Here is a 26,553-nt window from a genome sequence, read left to right as displayed (position 1 = left end):
GGTCCTTTCTCTTCTTCTCAAATGTTCCACTAGCAACTGGATGGGTAAGTCAGGTCACATACTGGGGTTTAATTCTCTTACTTCATAGATGAGGAGGTAGGAAACCTCATTTAAAAAAAAAAACAACTTTAGTTCTAAGCCAATTAAACTTTACGATTAATAAAGTTTTAAAGTGACTTAGCTAGGGCCCAAAGAGGAAGGAAGGTAAGGGCCTGGAACTTCAAAATCACCAGCAGAACCTACTATGGTGGGTGAGCCAGACAAATCCACTGTGCCTCCACGGCTGCCAGTGGGCTGGTCTGATCACCGTGGGGCAGGCAGAGGACTGGCTGGGCAGATGGCAGAAAGGGGCAGCAAGTGCAACTGCCCAGACAGAGACAGACTCGCAATTAGAATACTGCAGATTACCTAGGGGAAATACCAGCCTTCCAATCTCACCTCGGACCAATCTCCTGATTCCCACTGTGGACAAGGAAACTCATTACACCTTTGAATGGTGACTTTCTCCTGATGTGTGCATTTGGTGTCATCCAGGACATCGTTCCGGGTATTGACACAAACAGCCCTTCTCCTCTGGGTCCCACCATCGCAGCTTTTAGAACACTGAAAGGACAAACAATTAAATAAAACTACTGCTGAGTTTCTTAGCAAGCATGCTCAAGATCCCGGCTATGCTAGCTCATTTCTTCCATCCCTTTAGGAACAACCAACCAACCAACCCTGGCCAATTTGGGTTGCTATTTTGGGGGTGTCTGTTCATGTTATCAATTTATTTATCCTGAAGGTTTATGCTGAAGCCAACATAAGCAAATTGGCATAAGAAAATAAAATTGGAAATGGCCTGTGGGATATAGGAAAAGCAGATTAGTTGAGTTGTTCCACCACTCTCAATTTTCTACATGCTAGGCCCATATCAGACATTATAAATTAATCATGGTACTCTTCCAGAGAGTTTGAATGAGGTCAGGCATTATAAATCAATCACCACACTCTTTTCTCTACAGCCTAAATGGGGCTTCTCAGTTCAACTCTAACTAATCAATTACTTGATTAGCCATCATCAATTCAGCAGATTCAGCATCCAAGAAGAAGTCTCCCCTGGAGTAAGAACCAACTTACATCAGTCCAATCAGAGTAGCGCCAGCCACCAGTGTTACATTCTCCTGAGCATTTTTCCTGGTTACTTGGCTTGGGGTCACCGCTGCAGAAACTGTCATCAACCTTCTCGGTCTTCCCATCTAGCCTGCTATATTTGACACAGTAGATGTCTAGTGTGCGGTAACCCAAGCCACACTGGGCGCTGCATTCACTCCTGCTGGCAACATGCCACCTATGCACAGACAATGGCAAGAAAGCAAGATTTCTGTGAAATACACAAAAGTCTACTCCATATTCAACTGGTGGACCTGAGTTCTTTTTTCTTCCTTAACTCAAATACCATGAAACCCAAAGCCACATTCAGCTACTGTAGTCCAATTTTAAACCAGCATTTCCATGTATTTTCCATGGCTGCCAATGTACATGAAAGTGACAGAGTGATGGCCAGAGGTTCTATCTTTGTGAAGATTCTCCCATGATACAGTCAATCAGAAATTCAAGCAACCAAAAAGAAGAAAGAAAAAAAAAAAGGAATTCAACAGAGCAAAAAAAAAAAGCAATTTTATATTTAAAAGCTTCACACAACCCAGTATTTCATTTATCAAATAGGCTGCTTTTAACAGAGAACCACTGATGGAAACTCTCCCTAGGAAAATTCCTTTATGTGGGCCTGTGCTAGAAAGTGCTCAACGAACATTCTGTGAATTAATTAATACAGGAATGGATATTGGAGTGTAAATGTGAATTTCAAGTATGCTGAACCTGTGTACATTAAACTCTGTGACTAAACAATAAGTTCCTTGAAGACATGGATCATAATCTACCCAACCCAATTTTTAGACAATTTTTAAAAGAGCAGTTTAGGTTCATTACAAAATTAAGAGGCAAGTACAAAGATTTCCCACATATCCCTACCCATGCATAGCCTCCCTGTTATCAATTACCTCCTACTAAAGTGGCCCATTGGTTGCAACTGATTACACTGACATATAATCACCCAGAGTCCACAGTTCACATAAGGATTCACTCTTGGTACTACACAGTCTATGAGTTTAGACAAATGTGTAATGGCCTGTGTCCATCATTACAGTATCCATGGCTCTAAAAATCCTCTGTGCTCCAACTATGCATTCCTGCCCCATATTCATGTACTTCTAAAGTGAGATTTAAATCTACAAATCTTTGTCACCTTTGAACCTATAATAAGCCTTTCTTGGCACACAGTAGGTGTTCAATGTGTGCTGATAAACTAATTCTTTTAATGACCCAAGTCATTTGATGGTCAGTGCTTAAAATAAAAAAGTGCTTAAATTCAAAAAAGAAAAGACATTCTTAAACTGAATGGAACAGGCTAAGTGAGCGTGAAATGCATTTTGTTGATTAAATTTAGTAATCCAAAAAAGTATGATTTCTTAAATTTCATTTGAATAAACTCTGGTGTCTTAATTCTCTACTGCTTAGAAATTGGGTGGTTTGCCAAATGAATGCCCCAAGAATGCTTCCATCCACACCTACCCAGCGGAAAGAGTCAAGGAAAAAAGAGTACTGGTCACAGGCATATCGTGGAATTTCTCACAAATGCTCAAAAGTAGGTCACAGTTGACCTCCTTTTACATTTGGCACGTAAAGTGGGCTACTGAGATTTTCCGCTTGACTGACATAGTATTTGGGGGTTTTGTTCAAACCGGAACATGTTAAATGAGGGACTGTAAAACAATGCTTTATCTCATCCTGTCAAAGTTTAATCTGGGCAACCTCTTACTTCCCTGAGGAAGTGAGGTAAAAATGTGGACCAATTCAACAGAGGCATCTGGAACTTTCATCTGCCCTTTGATTCTTGGCTGCCTTCTCTTTGCCTTTATCACCATTTCCTTGTGGGAAGATTATTTTCCATCCTTGATAAAGAAGGCAGGAGTCCTGTCCCCACAGGAAAATACACCAGCATCTCAAGGTGGAAAACTGTAGGAAAGACTCTCTGATGTCCACATAATACCCTGGAACCTGAGCAGAGGGCCTGGAAGAGTCTGCAGAAAGCTCCCAGACCCTTAGAAAAGTTCTCAAAATGCTATCATCTGCTTCATATTCTTTCCCTGGAAGGTCATCTCAACTTCACTGTTTTGAATTAATTCAGTTCATTTCATTGGCAGTTGTATTTTATTCCTATAGGTTAGAAAAAGCAAAGCGTTAATAAATGGAGAAAGAAAAAATGCCTATGTCTCTGTCGGGGGGGCATTGTAGGATTAAGTAATTTTGGGAACTAGTGATTTAAGCAGGTTTCTGTATTGCAGAACTTCTCAGGACCCTCAGAATGTTAAGTAAGCATTATTAATCTCCATATAGGGGAGGAGACAGCCACTAAGGCTTTTCAAACATACTAATTCACCATGGATCATCTCCTGGAGCTGTGTTCCCCCAACATGCTGTGGAAAAAACTATTTAAGAGTCTTATCAATCAGTAACAATCCCCTCTCCAGTCCTTCAGTTCTGCACACTGCTACTCAGCAATAATTGGTAATAAATCATAACTATAGTGATTGTTAGGTTGACAGAGAGAGGAATGACATAACCTCTTCTTCAGGCTTGTTATGTGTTTTTGCATGTTTTTCACTGACCATATCATTTTGCCAACAATCTATAAAGGTCAGTAATATATGAGTTTGAATGTTGACAAATAAACATGATCTTCTATTTAATTTCAGATGTGAGCGTGCTCCTATCAGGTAAAGAAGCTGTATAAGATTATCCTAAACTCCCATTTTTTTCCTTTTTATTTTTTAATTCTTACCCCTAAGGTTGGTCATTTCCACCATAGGCACTTTTATTAGAAGACAGAGCTTCAATCCCTTCACCTTATTTTCCTTAATCAGTCAGAGATGCTATGTTCCCCAAGCCTATTCCCTGAACTGCTGTTCTCCTTTGGTCTCAGTAGAGCTGAAGTATTTCTTTTTTTTTTAGTTAAGTATAACTAGGTGACTTTCTCTGAATGGGAAATTTAGAATAGCACCTTTGACATATCTACTATATGAAATAAAATACTTTAAGCCTTGGCTTTAACCTAGATATTATGAAATGATTTTTAATCAAAATCAGAATCAGAAAGACTTGGGTATGAATGCAAGCTTTACAACATGTTTGCTAAGTGGTCTGAGATAGGTCATGTAACCTCACCGGGTCTCAGCTTTCTCATCTGAGAAACCAGCACAAATAGGAGTCATTTCACAGGGCTACTAGGAAGATTAAACAAGGCAAAGCATGTGTACCATTTAACATACATATCAGGTACTCAGGAAAAGTATTACTACTATTATTATTACTCTTGGGATTTTATTCTCCAACCAAGTTCTAAGTATCATGTAGCTTCACATAAACCAGTGATACAAAGTTTGAGGAGAAATTCAGCTGAGATCTGTATAATCCTACATAAAGACTCATGGATTTAAGGCTCCCTTTCAATGCACCTACTTAGTAAAATTTGCTTTAATTTTTGTTTTACATCTGAAAGTGCTTCCAATGCAGGAGACACTCTGTAGAGCATCAGATCAGCCAGAATCACAAACTAAATTGTGGCTTCTTTTGCAATCTGCAGTTAAAAACATTAGTTTCTGCAGGTAATTGTTCAAACATCTCCACCCTCAAATTGGTGCTCATGGGTAAACTTTAAACAAGGCTCTTTAAGAGTCTTTACTTTCTTTACGGTCATGTTCTACTACTCAAAATGCTTTGTACAAACTTGCCTTCCTTGCGATTCTAAGAGCATGCCTAGTGCTTTTGGCGGGAGTCCCACGATGGCTGCGTTTATCATTGAGCCTACCAGCCCCAGCCTGACTCAGCCAGGGCAGAAATGACAGTGGAGGGGTTCCAAGTAAGGCAGGGAATGGGGATGGGGCAGAAAACTCTTGGGAAAGGAAGAAAAGCCTCAAAGAATGCGATCAGTGAGTTCACGCATAATTATGCCTGAATTAAAAATGACAGCGGCTCTCTCCTAGGCTGTAAGAGTACAAGCGCGAGGGCCAGGCAGAATCCTGCTGCACGAATCCTGCCGTTCCACTGCCTGGACGCGGGACCTTGGAAAGTTGGTTTAGCTTCTCTCAGGCCTCTGTTTCCTTATTTGTAAACTAGCGATGCTACTACTACTTATGCCATTATGTAGTTCAGAGAATTGATAGCATATTAATCAAATAGAATATATGCTAATACATAATCTATATTAATAGGATGTTATTAGGGTATTATTTTAATAGGGTAAGATTTTGTAATATATAAGGACTATCTTATTAATATGAGAATATTAATAGCAAACTATATAACTTAAAATAGCTCTTAGTGATGGTTGACTATACTATTACTTTCAGAGTAACTACCACTCCAAATAATATTAATATTGTCATTGATTCATTATTATTAATTATAGAATATCATTATTTTCAATGATAATTAGATATAGGACTAATCTGAAAATGTCACCTTTCCCAATTCATTGAGGTTGTGCCTCAAAGAATCTACCCACTAATTCAATATTTTTTTCCTAAACTTCAGTGATTAATTCAGATCAGCAAGTAGCTAATCATTTTTCTGAAAAGCCTCAACTCTAATTTAACTAAATTAATGCAATTCGTTGAAGCAATGGGCTTATATAGGCATTACCTATAACAAAAATTAACACTGCATCGTTTAAATGTCTGCCTTTTGAACAAAATAGCAGTAGACTCACAGACTCCAAGAAGGGACTAGTGGTTACCAAACGGGAGGGGCTGGGGAGGGTGGGTGGGGAGGGAGGGAGAAGGGGATTAAGGGGCACTATAATTCACAATCACAATATAGGTAGGTCACGGGGAAGGCAGTAAAGCATGGAGAAGACAAGTAATGACTCTGTAATATCTTACTACGTTGAGAGACAGTGACAGCAATGGAGGGCGTGAGGACTTGATAATAGGGGTATATGTTGAAATAACTGTGTAGTTTATGTGAAACCATCATAAGATTGTATATCAGTGATACTTTAATAAAGTAAATAAATAAATGTCTGCCTTTTAATGTCTTGGGTTTTTCTTTTCACAATGACTTGTCAGTGCTTTTCAACAAGCCAACAAGCACACAGCTCAGGGACATGGGGTATATGTGCAGTGTAGTAGGGTGGGAAGTGCCTACACGTTGAAATTAGAGCCTTTAGGTTAAGGCTGGCAAAGACGTGGCATTCGTACATCTCCCCTACCTACTGCCATGACAAATTAATTTCTAACTAATCACACACTACTTCTTTCTCTCAGAGCCTCAAGAAGACCTTATAATCTTCACTCCAGCACTGCAAGTTGTCAATACCACTTGGTAAGGTTTAGCATTGTGATGTGGCACCTGAAAAACATGTAAGTATTCGCTTTGCTACTTGGGAGAGTGAGATCTTAACAAGACCTTAACCAGTCTATGCTGATCACTTCTTTTCCACAGAAGGAGGATAAAGCACCGACTCACCTTGCCTGCATTTAACTGACATGCAGACTATACAATGCAACCCACAGGCTACTTAATACTGAAAATGGCACAGTCAACCTTTCTGGCAAATGGGAAAGTTCTGGATTACCTACCCACTCACTTGCCTCCAATTTCACAGTTTTCTTAAATACAGAATTGTTTGCATATCTAGAAATCTGTATGTAGATGTTTTAGTTCCTTCCATGACTCTCCCTTTGGGCACTGCAACTTTCATGTGCATAGAGGTTCTTCTACTGGGTGATGTACACCCTGGGTGAATACACAGCATACAGGCACTTTGAAGGACAAGGTTTTCTCCTTTTCTGTTGATTTTCAAGCCAAACATTTGTATAACTTGTGACTCAAACATAATAATACCTAGGCAGCGAGTTGTGAGAGCCATATGAAAACTTTTCTGGCATGTGCCAGAATCTGTTATCTATTTTCTATTTTTAGGAGAAGACTAAGAAATGTGCAGGCATATGTCTACGATAATCAGTCTCAGAGGGATGGAAAATTGGCTGAACCTTATTTCACCGAAACACAAAGAAGGGAAACCAAAGAGCAACATCCCCTGCTTCTGCTCCTCACATGCAAAGACCTCCTACAACAACCTCACAACTCAGCAATAAAGACCACGCGGAAACACTGGCCTCACCTCAGGTCACAGTCTGTGCCGCAGGGCTCAGTAACAGATCCTGGCTGGGGCAGCCCATCACATCTTTGATCGGAAACTATAAGCTGATCAGATTCCCTGGTGCAAACAGGTTTTCGCTTCCGCTCCCCTAAGCAATGAGGAAAAAAAAATGTTCAGAGAAAGTAACCTATTCCATAAACTATTCAGTCCAGAGACTGGTGAACATTTTCTGTAAACTGCTAGATAGCAATTATTTTTGGTTTTGTGGGCCATACGACCTCTGTCGTAACTACTCAACTCTGCCATGACAGGGAAAAAGCAGCCACCCATAGATAATATGTAAAAAAATGGAATGGCTGTGTTCCAGGAAAACTTTATTTATACAAGTAGGCAGTGGGCTAGATTTGGCCCATTGGCTGTAGTTTGCTGACCCCTAATTTAGACAAAAGTAAATAGGACACATAACATACGATACAATACAACTACTAGATCTGCACCTCTGGAGTATCAGAGTGGCAGAACTCATTCTGCTCATGGATGAACCTCTAAGGATAAGGAAACCTAATATATCCTGAATCCCTTAAAAAGCTCAACTTGCCCACTGAAAGTGATCAGACAGATGCAGTGAGAGTAGAAAATGCATGCAGATAGAAAGGTTCACAGACTGCATGTATTTGATCAGTCTCAAAAAAAAAAAAAAAAAGAATTAAAAAACAACTCATATCTCCAAAACTCAGCCTAAAAGTAGATACCTCGGCAGGGTTTGCTGCATGCTTGCCAGGGCCCGTGACTGTTCCAGTAAAACTGCTGAGGTTTGTCTTCAATCGGAATATTGAAAGAATAGCGCACGTCAGGGTTGTATAGCTTTCCCACAGACAACACCTGGATGATCAGAGGAACGGGAAGGATGTTTACCGGCCTGGTAATTCCGAGCGGAAGAAAGGGGTCCTGGGGGCACAGCCAAGTTTTTACCTGAAGCAAAAGCTCTTGGTCGATGCGGTCTGTGGAGTTGATCCTTTCCACGGCATTGTCAGACCCGCTGTACTCTATCACGGCATTCCCGACACGGATTTCCCTTTTGGACATGGTGACAACGAAGTCTCCATTTAGCAAGAATTCACCTTTACTGCTTGATAAAGCTGCGGACGGGAAAGAGAGAATCCACCGACTTGCTGCCAACGTGTTGCTGTTTGAACTAACACTCTGACAGGCAAAGTTAGAGCGCAAAGAATGTGGATCTTTCAGCCAGACAGGCACGGGCTCAAATACTTGCTCGTTTTACCACTTGCCAGTGATGTGGCCTTGGGAAATGGCTTTCCCGCTCTCCATCTCCGTTTCTTTATCTCTAAAACAGAGGTAAAAATTCCTACCCCTCATGGTGCCTGCAAAAATTAATTGAACTACAATACAAGGGTCCTAATCAGCCTGGGGTTTGTTATACAGGCCCTACAGTTAATGGATTACGCGTAGAAGCAAAAGCATTACAATTTAAAAATAGGTACTAATGAGCTGAACATTTACAAAACTGGTTCCCACGCAAACATCTCTTATTTTATATTTCAATTCGTTGAGCCTATTGAATCTTTGTTAGTCTTCATTTGGCAGATGTGGAAATCTGAAAATCCATGGCCAATATGATGCTCGAACGCCACTCTCTCAGGGAGGCCCGACGTGGCAGCCAGCCCCAGTGATCCTCGCCTCCTGACAGTCAAGCCCTGTGTCTTCTCCTCCCACACTGAGTGGTACAGACGGTGTGATCACTAGGATATTGCAGAAATAACAGAGTATGATTTCTAAGGCCAGGCCAAAGGCACTGTTCATCCTTGAACCTCTGGCTTTGGGAGAAGCCAGCTGCCATGTTATAGGGGTATCCAAGCAGGCCCACTGAGAGGCCTTCTGCAAATAGCAGTGAAGAACTAAAACCTACCGATACTACCTGAGTGAGGTAGCCGGGAAGTAGATCTGCCAGCCCCAGTGAAGCTTCCGGATTTGAGCACAGACCTAACTGAAGTCTTGACTGTCACCCCATGAAAAACTTTAGGCCAAAAACACCCAGCTCTACTGCTCCCAAATTGCTGACACACAGAAACTGGTATATAGTGTATATTTCTAGTTCTAAAACACTATGTCTTGAGATAATTTGTTATACAGTAAAAGATCATTAACACACCTACCCAGATCATTCTTTTCAAAACTGCACTGCCCCCCTCACCCCCACTACCCACACAGATTCCATTCTTCCTGTCCCGTGTCCTGCCTTAACTCCTCTCCACAGCACTCTGTTTATGCGCTCTCTGCACCCAGGCAAGAATGTGAGCCCCAGGAGGGCAAGGGTGTTTGGACTGTTTCATTCAAGGCTGTATCCCGGCTTCTGAAAGAGCACATGACATGTGCTCAATAAGCACTTTCTTGAAAGCATAAATGAATCCAAGGAAGACCTTGAAAGAGATGAAACAATCACTGGAACTTAACAAGTAATGTTGGAGAACTGCTTGCATCAAGTGCCAAAATACTGGTCAAGTGAGAACCTAACAGACGCAGACCAGTTAGAAACTTAGGAAAAGGCAAGAAAATGGACGAAGAAGATGAGATGAGAGCTGATTCAGAAGATATAATTTACTTATCAAAGAGTCCAAGGAGACTACTGGGAGAATGAATAAAACCCTAGAAGGCTTTTATAAAAATAACTCCTCAAATTCTACCATTAAATTCAAACTTTAAATGAAGACTGTACTACTCTGCTATCATATGATTTGACTGGAAAACCTGGGCAAAAATATTTATCAACTGCTTTATTCTCCATTCTGAAAGCTGGTACATGATTGAAATGAAAACACAATTTTGCTGAATCTAAGAAAAAATTAATTTTCATACTTCTTGATTAATTTCTCACGATAAAAATTCCAATTGTATCTTTTCCCTTTAGTATTTATTATAAAATTTTGGTTTTATTTTAAGTACCACTGTTTTTTTTCAGTACTACTGCTCCTTGAATAATGAATCCTCCTGAGTACTGGGTCTGTAATCAAACAGGCACTCAATAAATCAGAGCTTTGAAACTCTTGGGCCTTGAACAAAGTATTAGAAAAGGCCCTGTTACGTTTTGTAAGTTGTACATACACAATTAGTGACTTCAGCAAAGAGGGAATACTTGCATGCACAGGCTATGCATTTAGGTGAACAAAAGGAATTTGGATATTTAACTTGGGGATGGCAAACAGGTTTTGTCCCAAGTTCCAATGTCCATGGGTACTAGCTGTTCAAGAAACTACACAGGGCAGGATTCACTGGCAACATCTGCTGTAGCACCGTTTTTACGGCATCTGTTTTGGTTGTGGGATGGGGAGCAGCCAAGGCGTCTTAGGCATTTGCCAGATCCTGACCTGTCTTTCGCTGCTGCAGGTGATGCCTTCCTTGTCTTTCACCAGGCAGAAGCAATATGTATGGAGAAGTTAAAGGATTTAGGGAAAGGAGACACGGTACCCTACCCAGGAGATGAATGAGGGCTGCCGTGAAGCTCTGAGCATTCTTTGGGGCTCAGGAACAGCAGGGCCTTTTTTTTTAATTGGACCTGGGAATCTCCCAGAGTTCACTCTGTTGGATGCTGTAGCGATACAAAGACTACTCTTTCCAATCAGGATTTAACTATGCTGAACTCTCCCTAATTCAGCACCTCACTCTCCAGAATTCCCACCTATGCAGGCCCCATCTTGGCCCTGAGGGAAGAATAAGATGCCTTCATTTGAAATGGTTGGGAAGAATGTAGTAACACAGGGAAAAAGCTTGTAGAAAGATAGCAAACCCTCCAAAATCTTGGTTGCTTCTCGACTCAAAATCCTTGGACAGTCCGTCCCTTATTACCTATGGAATTTAGTTCAAACTCCTTAGCATGACCTTCTTATATCTTTACAAATTGTATCTGGACCTATCTTTCCACCTCCATTCACTCCCACCAATAAACCTCAACTTCTAGTCATGTGCATCCCCAGGAGCCAAACATTTTTCTACATGGAGCCAGTGAAGTAAAATGGTTAAGGGTGTTGGGTCTGAAGTCAGACCAAAAAGGATTCCAATTCTTCCCACTTTCTATGCATGTGACCTTGGGTAACTTACTGAACCTCTCAAAGCCTCAGTTTCTTCCTCTGTATAATTAGTTTACTATGTGATCATTATGGCATTAGACAAGATAGTATGTATAGGCTTCAGTTCCTGCGAGATCATGCCTTCATATGCACTGTCTCCTTATCACTCCTTTACAGAAGTCCAATTTACAGATAAGAAAAGCATGACTTTAGTACTAGTAAAGTACTCCCCTAAGGCCAGGTACCATCTAGTCATGGCAATCTGTCTCCAGAGCCTGTCAACCACTAAAGCATTCCAAGAATGAGGTCAACAAATATCAGTAAATGGGTGAATGAATTCATACATTCTTTCTCTTATATATAAATTGAAACCAAATGTTCGGCTACTGGTTTTTAAAAATTTGAGTTGTTCATTTTGCTAGCCTGCATTAGTCAAGCAACCACTTAAAAACACACTTTTATAAGCCCAAGGAAGACCTGGACCCATAGGAGGTGCTCAATCAATGATGTTGAAAGAACAAGTGACTGACTGAATCTGACATTCATGACAAGGAGAACAGAGCGCTTCCAGACAAGTAACTGTTCACCTGTCAGTGTGAACCTCTGACAACCTCGTCCTCCCTGCAGCTCCTGCAGCGTGAGACCCACCAGCCATGCAAGATGAAGGAGTTTCAATGGGTCACTGATTGGAGACCAAGTTGTTTCCGTGGCATCTCAGGCATCCTGAGACTGCCTCCTAATGCGGGCCACTTACATGGCAAAGGCAGGGTGTGCTGCCAACAAAATCAGCCAGTTCTTTCAAGTGAAGTCGCTTGCTAGCAGCTCAGCTGATGTTTCACTAAAAGAGGGGCAATGAGACATCACAAGGCGGGTGCTATAAATTAAGCTATATAATCCAGTGTTGTCTGCAAGGAGCAATCATCCGTTCTTGGTTAATTCTGAGGCTCCTTTTGAGTCTCCAGGCTTCCTCTCGAGGTCCTCCTGCCTCAAGGCATTTTACCCTCCACTGAATACTCCCTATCCCAGGAGACGGTGAGTAGGGAATGAGACAGGCGTCACCAAGGGAAACGCGTTACTACTTTATCTTGAACTGAACCAATTCCCGTCTTCCCTCTGTCACAATTAATCAAGAGCTACGTGTCCTGAAGGCAAGTAAGTATCGTGGAAATGGTTCCTTTTTCTTCTAAAAAATGATGAACATGGTGGCAGGATGTGCAACTTGGCTTCAAGCCAACAGGAGGGAGGGGTCTATGGGAAAGGACAACCTTTGACAGGGAGACTTTCTGCTTCAGTTCCTTGTGAAACAAATAGTTTCCTGAAAAGGTCTCCTGCCCAACCTCCTCCTAATGCGATTAGGGGAGCTAATTTCCTGGGTTGGTTTCCCCCCTATTTCACCCATCCATGCTGGGTTGTTACAAAAGCCCTCTCTTCTGGAAATCACTCCCTCACTCACAAATGTGGAAAGAATGTGGCTTGACTGACTTTTAAAAAAATATGAGGGATAAAGGTGAAGATGGCTTAGCAATGCAACAGCTGTGATGACTCGAGCGAGACTCAACGGTGGGTTTTAAAACCTTCTGAGAGCATTACTGCAACTTCCTTTAAGCCAACAGTCAACATTCATATACCCTGGATTTGATGACAACATCATATTCTTCCTAACTTGTTAAGAAACCACTGTAAGGTTCAAAGGCTCTGAGGTCTCCACTTTCACACTCAGTGAACTGTGACTCGCCATCTATGCCTGCACTTTCCATTCGCTCTTCTGCCAACAGGTGACTTTACCATACCATTCATTAAAGAGCCACGACTGCCGCAGACTGCCTGTGCCAGATGGCAAATCTTCTATAATTTTGTTTTCATTCTTTACAAGGAGATTAGGGAACCTCCACTGAGGAATAAAAGGTTATCAGGAGGTGCCCTGCACTTCAGGTACCTGACCTGGTTGAAGTTAACATGAGGCCACTATTTGGAAGATTATTTTTCCGAGGAGACGAATGGAGGAGAATCCCTCTCCCTTTCAAGGAGGAAAAAGGTGCAGGTCAGTGTGGCTTTGGGCTCTCAGGAAACAGAGTAAGAGAGGAGGCTGCACGCAATGCTGCTGGATTTAATTAGGAAGTAGTAAGGCCACAGCAGTCACATGTTCAAATTTACAACCCAGAGCATGAAGTAAAATGCTTGCCCCCTTTTGCACAGTGATGGAATGAATGAGCAGAGGGGAATTCCCAAGAAATAATTTGTCAGGGGTTCCCAAGAACACTGCTCATTATCCTAAAAGTTACCACCCACTTGGATATGTAGGGTCGGACAAAGCTGGTGCAGCCACTGTGTGACGGGTCACCAGCAACTCAACGGTCCTGGAAAGAAGGAATGATTCTGTGTATTTCCATGCTAATCCCATCTCCCATTAAGCAACCAGTAGGTTCTTAGTAAAGACAGCATGAACAACGGTTGTTCAACAACTCAGTAATCATTTCCTTAGTGCATTCATGGGTAGACTTTATGTGAGAATACAGACAGAACCTCTGACCTTAGAATGCTAGTGTTTCACTTGAATAAATGAGAAACAAAGTTGTCTCATCTTAGTTAAAGGCACCTCCCTCCTTGCAGTTGTTCAGGTCAGAACTGTGGAGTCACTGTTGCCTCATCTCTTTCTCTCTTAAACCATATTCAATCTATAAACAAATCATGATGGCTCCACCTTCAAAAAATATCCATAGTTTGATAACATAATGCCACCTGCACTGTTTCCATTTGGGACCAAGCCACCAGCATCTCTCTCCCAAATTATTACAATAAGTGCTTAGCCAGTTTTCCTGCTTCAACTCGGTATCCTTCTCCTTTGAAAATATAAGTATGGTTATAGCTTGTTATTCCTCGGAGCAACACCTCCAGTAGCTCCCCGGGTCTCTCAGAGGACAAGTCCTTTCAGTGGCTCTATGGCCCCCTGGCATCTAGTCCGATACCTCTTTGGCCTCCTTGAGGACTCTCCTCCATGCGTATGCAGCTGCGGCTGTACTAGCCTCCCTCTGTTCTTGGAACAATCCAGACATGGTCCTACTGCAAAGGTTTCGCACTGGCTGATCCCTCTGCCTCTTCCCCTGGACAGCCTGTTACCTCCTGCTACAACTCAAACATTTCAACTCCACTGTTCCCACCTCACCCTTGGTATCCCAATTTCTCTCTTTTTTAATAGCATGTATCCCTTCTAACATTATACATTTGCTTATCTATTACGTTGTTGTTTATTGTCTGACTACTACCATTAAAATGTAAGTTCCAAGAAGACAGAGGCTTTTTAAAAATCTGTTTACTCACTGTCCTAGAATAGTGCCTGACCCATATTAAATTAGTGAATGAATGAAGGACTGTATAATGCAGAAAATGCTGTAGTGGAGTCATGTGTAAATATTATTCTAGATTAGCATTGCTGGCTTGGCTAAAGGATCACTGTCTATCTATGCAAGGTTTCATACACACACTCCAAAATACAGATACAGGTTCCTAACCTGCAGTCCCAGTAAATGGTCATTTACTAGCTCAGTATGTCCAAATGTTTGGGGTCTCTATAGTGGCTGTATTCAGATAGATAAATAGAGTTCCTGCCTGGGCATTATAAGAGAGAAAGTCCATTCATTTATTTAAAAAGTGACTGCCCAGCAAGACTGCCCTGCTTTCTTCCAGATCTGAGCCCAAGCTGTGCTATTCTCATGGCTAGGAGGAGTCTGGTTGTGTAAGACGACTGATTGGATCTCTTTCAGTCTTGACTTCCCTCCCCACGTCCTTCTTTTAATTAAAAATGATGGGGAAAATGTTGTCATCACTTACAGCAGTTCTCAGAATTAGAAACTGAAGTGGGAGTCGGTTGAGCAGATTGCTGAAAATAAACAGCTTTGCTGGTGTGTTGTGATTTAAATGTAAGAATAGTCATGAGTTTAATCGTGTGCCTGGGCAAGAGAAGGATGAGGAATCTATAAAGTAACAAGGTGGGCCATTCAAGTAATGACATGAAAAATATATTGCCACTACAGAACCTTCTGGAATGACCAGGCATAATGAAATACTGAATATGTCTACTAGTGGTCTGCTATTAGTTAGAGTTGATAGCATTAAAATTGAGTCAAGTAATACCTCTAATAAAACATATGCAAGTCAGTTAAAGCATAAATTAATTTAAAAAACACAAAGACAACAATGATATTATGCTAAACTTGCAAGGAAAGTATTTTCAAAATTTGATTTAGGGCCTTTCTATTTTCTAAGATCCACAGGAAATCCCTTGATATTTACTATTATAACTATACAACTCTTAAATCAATACTCAGAGGGTGTACATATGAGGAGGAAGTAAAATTATGAATTCCAAGATCAATATTTTTTATGAAATTACATGACATCTGAAAGCTCTCCACGTACAACACAGGGAAGGAAGTAGTGTCTGCCAACGGCTCCAGAAAGCCAGCATTCCTATGAGCGACAGGGGCATCCCATCTCACCTAAGTAGTTATCATCCTCTGATTTCCCTGAGAAACTGTGCTGCCGCACATCGATATTAGTAGCACCAGCTGGAATTTGGACCACAGTATTGTAACCTGAAAAGAATGTAGCAGAAATTCAGTATTTCATAGCACGATTCACTTTCTCTAAGCATAAAAGGTTGGAAACAAATAAATACAGTATAATTCTCACTATTAGGTGACCTTTAGCCAGATGGGTAATGTACCTTAACAAGCCTGATTGTTTACATTAATACATTTACATATTACATGTGGTTAACAATTTTTAGACTAAACATTTTCCTTCTCATGATTCTTAGAAATAGATTCTCACCATAATGCACTGTATTAAATGTTCCGGCCACTGTTTTGCATGAAGAATTATCACCACCACAAACTCCACATTTATCTCTCCGGGCTTTTGAGTTTAAAACATGATCGCATCCAGCTTGCTTTTAAAAACAAAATATTTGAAATAAATGGTAAGTATTAGAGTGATTATAAAATGGCAAGTAAGTTGTTTCTTTGAATTATGTGCATTTAAAATGACAAGGAAGTTAAGTCCCTTTAAACTTGCAAGAGTTGAGAACTCTCAAATTGTCTAGGGCCTTGCTAGGGACAATGTGGCCCTTGGACTAGCAGCCATGGGCATACCCAACGTTGAATGGAGAATCTCAGGCCCCACCCAGTTGCACTGAATCAGAATAAATTTTCTGGCATGTTAACAAGACCCTTAGATGCTTCTCTTACAGATTAAAATTTGAGAAGCACTAGTCTACAAGTAAGTGGGAAAAAAATGAGAAAAACTGCCCAGGAATGAAAAAAAAAGGAGTGGCAAGGACTTATCCAATTCAAGAACTGACTTCCCAACTGAAGGGAGCAGCCACTGTCTGCTACAGGCTACTGCTGCCGTACAGAACTAGGAGCCCAGTGTTGGCATTTCTTAATTTTTCAAGAGGAGCTGGAGAATATGATTTTATGTGAAATCCTCTATGTTTAAATACTGGCTATGAATGAGGACAAAACTTGACTGCAGGCTGTCCGTTTAAGGCCTTAGGCCCCAAGTGACCTCCTGGTGTTCTTCACATCTTAATGTGATACAGCAGTGCGGACTGAGGTCTGAGGAGGACACCAGCAACAGCCAATCTAAGACCAGGAAGGCAGAGCCCTTTCACATTCTTGTCCATTTTGCTCCTTTATACGGACTGGAATTTGAGGAAAACCTCAATGTTTTGCCATAGAATGGACAGACAAGGAAATATGCAGTGTAGTTGTGAGCTGGGAAGGAAGGAGGTGAAGTTCTTAGGGACTCTTTCAATGAAATCCTACTGACTAGGAACTCCGATTTGTCTTGGGCCATGTGCAAAGAAAAAATGCATTATCTCAGAGCTTGGCTGTGTTAGTAATGATTTTGGACTAATGAGAACAATCAAGTAGTGTGAAGCCCCTCAAGAAATCACTGCTCTGATGCTTTACCATCTGCCAGAGTGTCGTGATCTGCCCTTCCAAGAATAATCAACAGGCACGTCTCAGGGGGAAGCCATCGTACTTACAATCAGAAAGAGAAATCTAAGTGAGACCAGCTCTTCCTCACCACATCAGTCTAGAAAACTTGTTGTCAGGAAGCATTTGGGTTTAACCTTAAGCACTGACATTGCAGGAAAAAAAAGTGTATGTGTGTGTGTGTGTGTGTGTGTGTGTATGTGTGTGTAAATTATTATAATGAATTTTCAGGAGGAGGTTTTGTGAAGACTCCCCCAGAGGTTGAGGATGTCAGACAAATCGAGGGCAGTGGTTCTCAAACTTTGGCGTGGATCAGAGTCAGGTGCTGCTGACGTATGCGAGTCTGGGGTCCACACCCTGAGAACTACAGCCCTGGAGACAGTGCACAGGGATGAGCAAATGCTATTCTGTCAAGGAAGCTACACACCACAGCTTCTGCAGCAAGACCACAGTGGAAAAACCACCACCTGAGACTTACCCGGCAAAGGCCTTGGACACAGATATCGTTGGTGTCCTGGCCACAGGGAGTTCCATCTACCACTCTGTCTCGGAGCTGATAGTAGGCCGTGTTCCCTGCCACCCTGCAGAACAGCTTGCACCGGTCCTTCATCAAGACTACAGAGGAGAAACACGATGCAATGGACTGTCGTGCCGGGACTGCGCGACAGCCTGCCCACCCGGGGCACTTGCCCTTGAGGTACTTACTTCCACTGTACTTAGGGACCCAGCGCACATTTGGAAGCAGACCATTGATGTTAAAATGCTTCCCGTCGAAGTGAGCACACTGTTCATCCCGGAAGTCCCTCTTCTGCTTGAGACATGGCTCTGTGTTGCAGGACTTAAATTTCATTCTACGCCCTACACAGTACTTTCCACCATTTTTCGGCCTGCAAAAAATAAACAACAGACACACTGTACTATTATGCCTTTCTCCCCACATCACTCTCTTCTCTGTGGCTTCTGTCTTCTACGGAAGCTAACTGGAAGTGGCCAATGACAGAGGACAGGGTAAGGACTCTGAACCACATAGTGTGTGACCATGAGCAAGTCACTAAATCTCTGCCAGCCCAGGCCCCTCCATCTGCAAAATGGGGATGTGGTATCAGGTACGGCTGTTTTGAGGATAAAATGTTAGAGCATGTAACAAAGTTTGAAATACAAAACCCAGGACTATTCGGCCATTTTCTGTCCTCTTTCTCCTGTACATTCACATTCCTTTGACTTTAAAATGTAGGAGGTAAAGCATGCAGATGAGCAGTTAGAATGCCCCCTGTCGACCTTCCATAGGATATTCTGATGGAAGACTATCTGAAAACTTGAGTCATTCACTGCCATTTATTCTCTCCCTCCCTCCCACCGTAAAGCAACTGGTTTTGTTTGTTCTGTTTTACAAGTAAGATGGAATAAAGGGAATGTGCTCATAGTTTGACTGACTTAATAGAAGAAGTACTAAAGAATGTACTGGGTTCATTAACAGTATGGAATACTATCATCATGGTAAATAACAGTAAAGACCATAGTAAATGTCATATTTACTATGACAACAGTATGGAATACACTGTAAAGCATCACAGTGCAAATTTAATCTCAGCATGGAACCCCTGTTCATGTATTTTACTGATGTGACCCAGAGAAATTATGCAAAACACCTCCCAGCGGTCAACAGCTCACCAAATTTATCACAGAAATGGGAAGATCACGGAATCACAGCAAGTATGGCTCACCTACCCAGGGCCAATGCAGCTCGGATTTTACAGCTACCCTAGGATTCCTCTGACCCGGAAAGAAAGTTTCCCACCTTTTTTTTTGTTTTTGTTTTTGCTTTTTTTAGAATGTATCTTCCAGAGTTCTAGAATGCAAGGCAGTCTAGCAGAGGTAAGATTCTGGATTGGATCTGGGTTCCAATCTCCCCACTATCCTCACTGTGTGACCTTAGACAAACCTCTTAGCCTTCCTGGGCATCACTACCCTCCTTCTCTAAAATGAACCACAAAGATCCCTGAAAATGTTAGCTACTATGATAATACGTCAGCACTACCAATCTACCTACCAACCTAACCTGATCTGAGTGAGCAGTTTGTTTTGATTGCCAAATCTGAGCCACAACATTGTTTGCACCGTTAAGATAGGACTCAATGCCCCAGCAGTGCCCAAGGCTGTCACACGATAATAAACAGGCTCCCCAGATCAGAGATCTGCACAGTAAGGTAAGAGCCTGAGCTTTGCAGTACACACTGGGTGCCTTTGGGTAACCTACCTGGTCTCTCTCAACTCCACCCTGCACACATAAAACAGAGATAAAATTGTCCACCTTAAAGGATTCTTGTGAATCTGAGGAGCTTAGCAAGGACTCTGGTATTTACTGTTATTTACCATGACGATAAATCTAGGGATGCAAAAGGGCACCGAACTCAGCAGTATGTATGTCTGATTGCTTCCCCATTAAACATAATTAAGCTCATATGCTCTGTAACTGCACTATGCACTCAACTTGCCAAAACTCGTGTATCTTGCCCAAGGGTAAGGCAGATGAGGTACTTTTATGCCAAATGGCAGGAGATCCAGATTTTGCCCATGGTCACACAGCTAATAAAAGAGCGGAGACAGCCCTGGAATTCCAAGTTTCCGAGGTTCTCTCTCTGTGCTCTCTCTGCCGCCTGATGCAGGAGTTACAGCCACAATCTTTTCTTTTTCTCTTTTGCTGCCACTTAGAGACAATTGGTTTCCTCAGTACCGAGGCACCCTAGTCTCATGCATAAAGTATCACGGGTTACACCTGAATAATTAGATCACCCCACACATCTGCTTGGGTGAAACGTGCTCTAAATGTGCTATGAGGAAGACCCTTTTCAACTTTTCCTCAAATTGAAATATTTATGGAATCTTTTCAAGTGTCCCAACCAACTATGGCGGATCATTCATTCACCTTTTGCCTAAAAGTAACTCCTATTTCTTTCCTTTTGAACTTAAATATTTTTAAAGTTGAGTTTTCCCCCCTTTTGGTTCTCTTATACAATGACTCTTAACTGACTCCTGAAATTGATCAAGCACAGTAGTTTTTTGAATTGCGAAGAGTTAATACTTACGGGTGGCTTCTCTTCAATGGCAGCAGTTGCCAGGTTTCCTTGCTTCAACCAATGGTAAATGGCAAACTGCGTGCCCTTAGTGATTTATTTTGATAACGGACATTTTTTATAAATAACACATGGAAAACACTCTATGTGAAAGGTAATATTGTTAAGGGCTATAAATATGGCTTCTGCAAACAAGGGGTTTCAATTCGAGCTCTGCCTCTTAATGGCACAATTTTAGGCAAGTTGCTTAATCTCTCTAAGCCTCAGTTTCCCTACATGCAAAAGGGAGATGATGCTAATACCTATTTCACAGGACTGAGGGAGGGTTACCCAGGCTGATACGTTCAAAGCACTTGAACAAGGCCTGCTACACCATAAATGTTTAGCCGTTACAATGGTCTTCCATCTACAGGCCATGGGCCAGTCCTGACAACTGCCTGTTTTTACATGGCTAGTGAGATACCAATGGCTTTTTACACTAGAAATAATTAAGAAAAAATAAAAAGAATATTTCAAGACACATAAAAATTACATGAAATTCACATTTCAGTGCTCATGATTAAAGTTTTATTGGAACAGAGCTATGCCTACTCTTTTCATATCATCTACCTATGTTTCTTACTAAATTGGCAAGATTGAACAGTTGGGACAGAGATTCTATGATCCACTAAGTCCAAAATATCTATTGATTATTTTAGAGAAAAATATTCCCCTACAGTGAAGGTTTATGGACCCCAGAGCCATTCTTGTGTACAAATCACCACGTGACTTTCCATTAGTTGGCATGGCCATGTGGTGAGGTAGACAGTGGCATCCCTGTTTGTGAACCCTCGTTTGAACTGGGTTCAGAAACGTTACATAACCTGGCAAGGCCACATGCCCACCAAGCAAGAAGAGCTGGCTGAGAGACCAACCCAGGTCTCCCTGACCCAAACCCACCATCTCGCCTCTCTTCTCTGCTGCATCTCTTGAAACACAACTGTTTCCATATGAATACTCATTCAGTGACTTAATTTACTTTTTATGTAAAGGCAGATTGTATTTATTAATTAACATAAATTTGCTCATTTGAAATATATGGCTTTTCTTATATCCTAGACAATGTAATCTCTGCCTGATTTGCATTTACCATGTAATGGGGAAGGCTTTAGCTAACTGAACAGACCTTTCAGCATGGAAAAAATTCATGCTATAATTTAATAATTTAGCTGGATAGGAGTATTTTTTTCCATGTAGGTAAATAATGAAAATTATAGGAAATGTGGCATCAAAACTAATATTAACCACATGTTCCAATTATTAAGATACTTTAAATATACTGTGTGTCCAATAGGGATGGAAAGGGCTTAGGGAAATTGCTAGGTTAATTATTATGAAAGTAACTTTGTTCAGCACAGTCAAGCTGAATCTTCCTCTCAAGCACACAACCATGCCTACCAATACCTACAAAGAAAACTGGGGATACTGCGTGGCTAAAGCTATAAAGGAATTTTTGCAAATATCATTACAGATGCATTCTGCCCTCTAGGAAAGTTAAACTCTGGTCTGCAAATGTGCTTGAACAGAAATCTCGACTCCTATGTTTACTTACAATGAATCACAGCAGACAGATTAGGGTTAGCATAAGAAAATTTCTACTGATGTAACAGGCAGCCCCAGAAGGTAGTGAGTTTCCCATACTTGGAGGGTTTTAAGAAGGGGTCTAAACGGCCAACTGCAGAGAATAGTGAACGACTATGCAAGGATTAGATGGGATGGGCCAGGGAGCTGTCCTAGTGATCTTTATTGATCCTTCCAAAGCGGGCAGTGTATGGGACGAGACAACCTTTATTCATTCATTAGTTAATGGCTCTCCTACAGTAATTCTTCATATTTTAAGATAGGTCCACCCAATTCAGCACCTCAAAAAACTGCTGTAATTCTTTATAGCTAAATGAGAGATTGGTTTTCTTAGGTGAAGCTGACATATATGTTTCTTTTCTGTAAGATTTCATGACTGTGGTGAAAGCCTGAGAAATGTCTAGCTCACAATCTTGTCTTTTTTTCAAATGTATAACTTTAATATTATTTTTTAAATTTAATCTATCTCCTAATTTAGAAGCAAAATAGAAGCACTGGAAGAGGGAAATGCTTCCCCTTTCCTAAAGAACTGGAGTGACTTTTTATTTTGATGGGCCCAAGAGTTCTACAGACTATTTTGTTCAGGCACCAGGAAGCTCAGAGCCAGATTTAGAGCACAAAGTAACAAGTGTAGTGCCCAGTGGCCTGAGAAGGCACCTTGTAGTTCCAGCGCTGGTTTTGTTTTGGTACTCTATGTTTTTGGTGGTTCTGATTTAAACATTTACTCTATTGCACGTTTCTTATAGATCGGGTAACCATATAATAAGCTATCCAATCAAGGACATAGAATGTAAAGGGGAGCTGTTAATAACTTCTCCAGGACAACAGATGTTAATTGGGATTGGCCTTACACACTAGAACATATGCTCATCTTTTCCGTGGAACATGAGTCAAAAATGGGATTAAAAATAAAGCATTTAAAGAAAAGATTAGGGCATCTTTCTCATGAGGTCAAACTTGTAAGCACTACATTACCAGTTGAGACCAAAAACTTCTTGGCCCAAATCAGAAAGTGTCTGGTTTCTACAGTTTGCTCACTGAGTACATCATAAGCCCATATGTATGGCAAAGCTACTTCTCTGGTTTAGCTTTTATGCTCTCAAGGAAAAAAAAAACCCTAAAAATAAAGCATAATATATCTGGATGCTAAACAAAGGCATTCTAGAATTGCACGAATACTGTGAAAAAATAAAGACAATCCAGTGTTCTTAACAGAGACATACACTGGATTCTAAAAATGGAGCTCTACATGATACTTGAAGGGCTTCTCAAACTGAGAAAAGGCATGTTACCAGTGAGGGGGAACTGTTCCCCTCAAACTCCCTGAGAATCATGACAGTAACCACGTCTGCATTCTACACAATGAGTCACCTGCTCTGCAAATTTCTTTGAACAAGTTGTTAAACTGAGGTTTGGGTCAGCTTTTCCCTTTTCTGTGTTCCTTTCTCTTGTCAAATTAACTCTCCAGTGCCACGGTAACTTCACTTTTCAGAGGCAGACTCCTCCCTCAATTCACAGGCACATCCCAAAGTGCACATAACTTGGAAGGGTTTTAATGAAATCATGTCAGTATTGACATTCCACTAGGTGGACTGCACCATTTTAAAACCTCCCATAGCAAATAGAAAGGCCAAGACTCTGACTGAAGTCTTTAATGATCAGTCCTAACTTCTCAATGGGAGGATCTTTGCTTTACTTTGAAGCTCAAGATACTTTCCTGCTGAGATCTTTATACTGGGTGATTTTCTTTGTCTGGCCCACTCCAGTTATGGAGTGATTACTTCTAAAATTGCTCTAAGACTTAAAAAAAAAAAAAGAAAGAAAGAAAAGTCCAAACACTTCTTTTGAATGGAATATTCTTGAATAAAAATTTCAAAAATGCCTACTATTTGCAATATCCATAAGCTTATAATAAAAGCTTACTATAAATAATAATTTGGTTCAATGTAGCCACCAAGTAAGTTTTAATTTTTTAAAAGATGATCATGTTTGCTCTTAGTGTAAAATGTTTTCTTTGAAGGCTTCAACAATACAAAGAGCTAGGATATATAATTGATTTTCAAAAGCAGGTTGTGGAATACTACACATAGCATGATACTTATTTTATAGTATATGGTGCTTATTTCACATGTGCAATCTTTTTTAAAGCCCAAAATGATACACAGCACACAGGTTTCTACTAGTTATTTCCTGTGGAGAGTATGTGGCAGATACGAATAATGACAGCTTTTTTAGGTTAGACAGTTTTGTGTCTGAATTTTTTGAAAGAATGTACTACATTTATACCATTATTTAAAAGTATAAAATATAGACTCTACACAAAATCTAATGTTTATGTCCATAGCTACGGTGTTAGATTTATAACCAGAGGCTATGTCTTACAGCTCTTTAGTTGTCTTTATAGAGGTGGATATTTAGTGGATATGAAATAAAAGCAGGATTGTGAACAGAAGTAAACCGACCATCGTCTGGGATTTGTACTACAGAGTATTTATTTAGACCAGGCCTTACAGCGGTGGCCTAAATTACATTCTTTTTGGTTCACGCAATTCAGATCTTTCTTTTAAAATATTTGGAAGCTTTGTCAAGCATGGGCCCTTTTCCTACCTGGGAACAACCAGCAGACTGGAGTAGCGCCCCGCACTGGGCTTCCCGCCCTCTGCAGTGCAACCACCCTGGGTCGCTCCAGCTCATTTTCTACTTGACCTGCTTGCTTCGTCTACAATTCAGTCTCTATTCCTAATATGAGCTGTTAAAAATAACTGAGCACTGCTGGCAACATCATTTTACATGACCCCCAAAGCAGCTGGTTCTTCAAAATGATTGTTGGCTTATATATCTAAAAACTAGCCCTAACATGCGAAGACTTCTTGGGACCCCAGCCTATCTAGGTTCAATGTCAATAATGCCATGCATTATTTTCTATTCCTTAAACTTGATACATCTTAGATCCACATAAAACTGGATGTCATTCCTTGTAATCGAAGACAGTGATTTTTAAAATCTACTTATAAACAGCCTCTCCTAAAAGCACATTTATCCTGATATAAGGAAAAAGACCTTTTGACTGTATTCGACCAGGCAAGTCCTAAGAAGGTTAGGGTGGTAGAGACAGCCATGGCCACATAATGAGAATTACCCTGAAAAGCAGGACTGACACTCTCAATCTGCAAACCACCAGGTTGTGGGGTGTGGACCTCAGGGGTTTCACCTGTAAAACAACTAGATTGATTCAAAAATGAATTCCTGCCTTGGAGCTCCAGGTCCCTTAGGGTCTGCTGATGCCACCTCGGGGGTCTGTGTGTCCCATTCAGCATTTACCGACATTTAGCTGCAACCTGGATGGAGATGTGCCGATTTCTCTTGTTTCCTTGTGAAAAACGATCTGTTCACTTTATTAGCACAGCATCCCAGGCACAGGGTCACTCAAAATCGTTAAACAGGCTAACCGACACAATAGCATCTATTGTTTGGTAGGCAAAACTTTTAACAAAAAAGGATCTTGGAGCAAAATGCTAACACAGAGGGGAGGTGCCAGGGGATAAACAGCATGGATGCCATCAGGTAGGCAACCCTACCCTCTAACTTGGAAAAATCTCTTCATCTGCCTCCAGCTGAATTATTCCCTCTAGGAATTCTTCTCCCCTGCTACCCAGTAGGACAGTGATGAGTTCTAGGACTTACTCGGGCCTGTTGCACTCTCGAACAGCTGTTCTGATGCCCCCTCCACACGTTCTTGAACAGGTTCCAAAATGGCTCCAACTTCCCCAGGATCCATCAGTCACGGGGACCTCCATTTCTTTGGGAACACAAAATCCAAACTTGCAGTGCTGTATTTAATAAGGGGAACAGTGAGGGAGCGCTCGGTGCGTGAGACAATGCAGGACCCACCGTCCTCTTAAATACACATTTCCATTTTCTCCAACCTGCTGTTGGGAAATGCTATAGTATCATCAGCTATATGAATAATCGAAGCTGTAGGGACTTTGACCTCATACTTAACTGACTTTAGGCTGTGTCTTCATTTACAACATGTTTGAATAAAGCTGCCCAGTGAGTGGTTGGCTCTAGACTGTCGGGTGACTCCAATGGCCAGCTTCAAAGTCCTCAATTAGTCTCCTTGGAAAAATGAGGACTGGAGTTGGGCACCGTGGTTGTAGACAGGCCCCAAATTAGTTACTTGCTTTGCATAGTGAATTTCCATTAACAAGGCCCAGAATGTTGTGAGCTGGGTAAAATTATAATGCTTTATTGTCCCCCACAGATTTGAAAATGCAATTTTAATTAAATTAAATAGGAGAGGAAAAAAATTTATAGGAATACATGATTCCTATAAATTCACCCCACCAAAGCACACAGGATGAGGCTAATGCAAAATGGACACATTACAGAAAGCCCTAAACTTTATTGCTTTTTTGTCACGAACGGTTTCAGATTCTCTAGCCTGGAGCAGGAAGAAGGCCATGATGTTTAAAATAAAACAAAACGAAATAAAACTCCTCAGCAGGACAAGAGATTCAAGAAGCCCACTTTGACCCTCTTCCATTGTTGGGGTGTGAGGCCCTGCCACAAAG

General features: G+C 41.2%; 1 protein-coding gene across 8 annotated transcripts in view; it reads right to left on the bottom strand.

Moving 5' to 3' along the window:
• Positions 1 to 26,553, bottom strand: part of ADAMTS9 (ADAM metallopeptidase with thrombospondin type 1 motif 9) — a 156,644-nt gene that overhangs the window by 85,836 nt on the left and 44,255 nt on the right. For all 8 annotated transcript variants that reach the window (XM_057507807.1, XM_036877586.2, XM_036877589.2 and 5 more), the window contains 10 exons: positions 25,664 to 25,809; positions 17,991 to 18,172; positions 17,764 to 17,900; positions 16,117 to 16,234; positions 15,783 to 15,878; positions 8,177 to 8,343; positions 7,957 to 8,086; positions 7,226 to 7,352; positions 1,120 to 1,330; positions 439 to 603 (listed from right to left, as the gene is read on the bottom strand). In XM_057507807.1, the coding sequence (XP_057363790.1) occupies positions 439 to 603; positions 1,120 to 1,330; positions 7,226 to 7,352; positions 7,957 to 8,086; positions 8,177 to 8,343; positions 15,783 to 15,878; positions 16,117 to 16,234; positions 17,764 to 17,900; positions 17,991 to 18,172; positions 25,664 to 25,809 (1,479 nt within the window). The remainder of the gene's footprint in view (positions 1 to 438; positions 604 to 1,119; positions 1,331 to 7,225; positions 7,353 to 7,956; positions 8,087 to 8,176; positions 8,344 to 15,782; positions 15,879 to 16,116; positions 16,235 to 17,763; positions 17,901 to 17,990; positions 18,173 to 25,663; positions 25,810 to 26,553) is intronic.

The sequence above is a fragment of the Manis pentadactyla genome, chromosome 1, assembly GCF_030020395.1.
Source record: "Manis pentadactyla isolate mManPen7 chromosome 1, mManPen7.hap1, whole genome shotgun sequence".
NCBI lineage: Eukaryota > Metazoa > Chordata > Mammalia > Pholidota > Manidae > Manis > Manis pentadactyla.
This window is presented reverse-complemented; position numbering and strand designations above follow the sequence as displayed.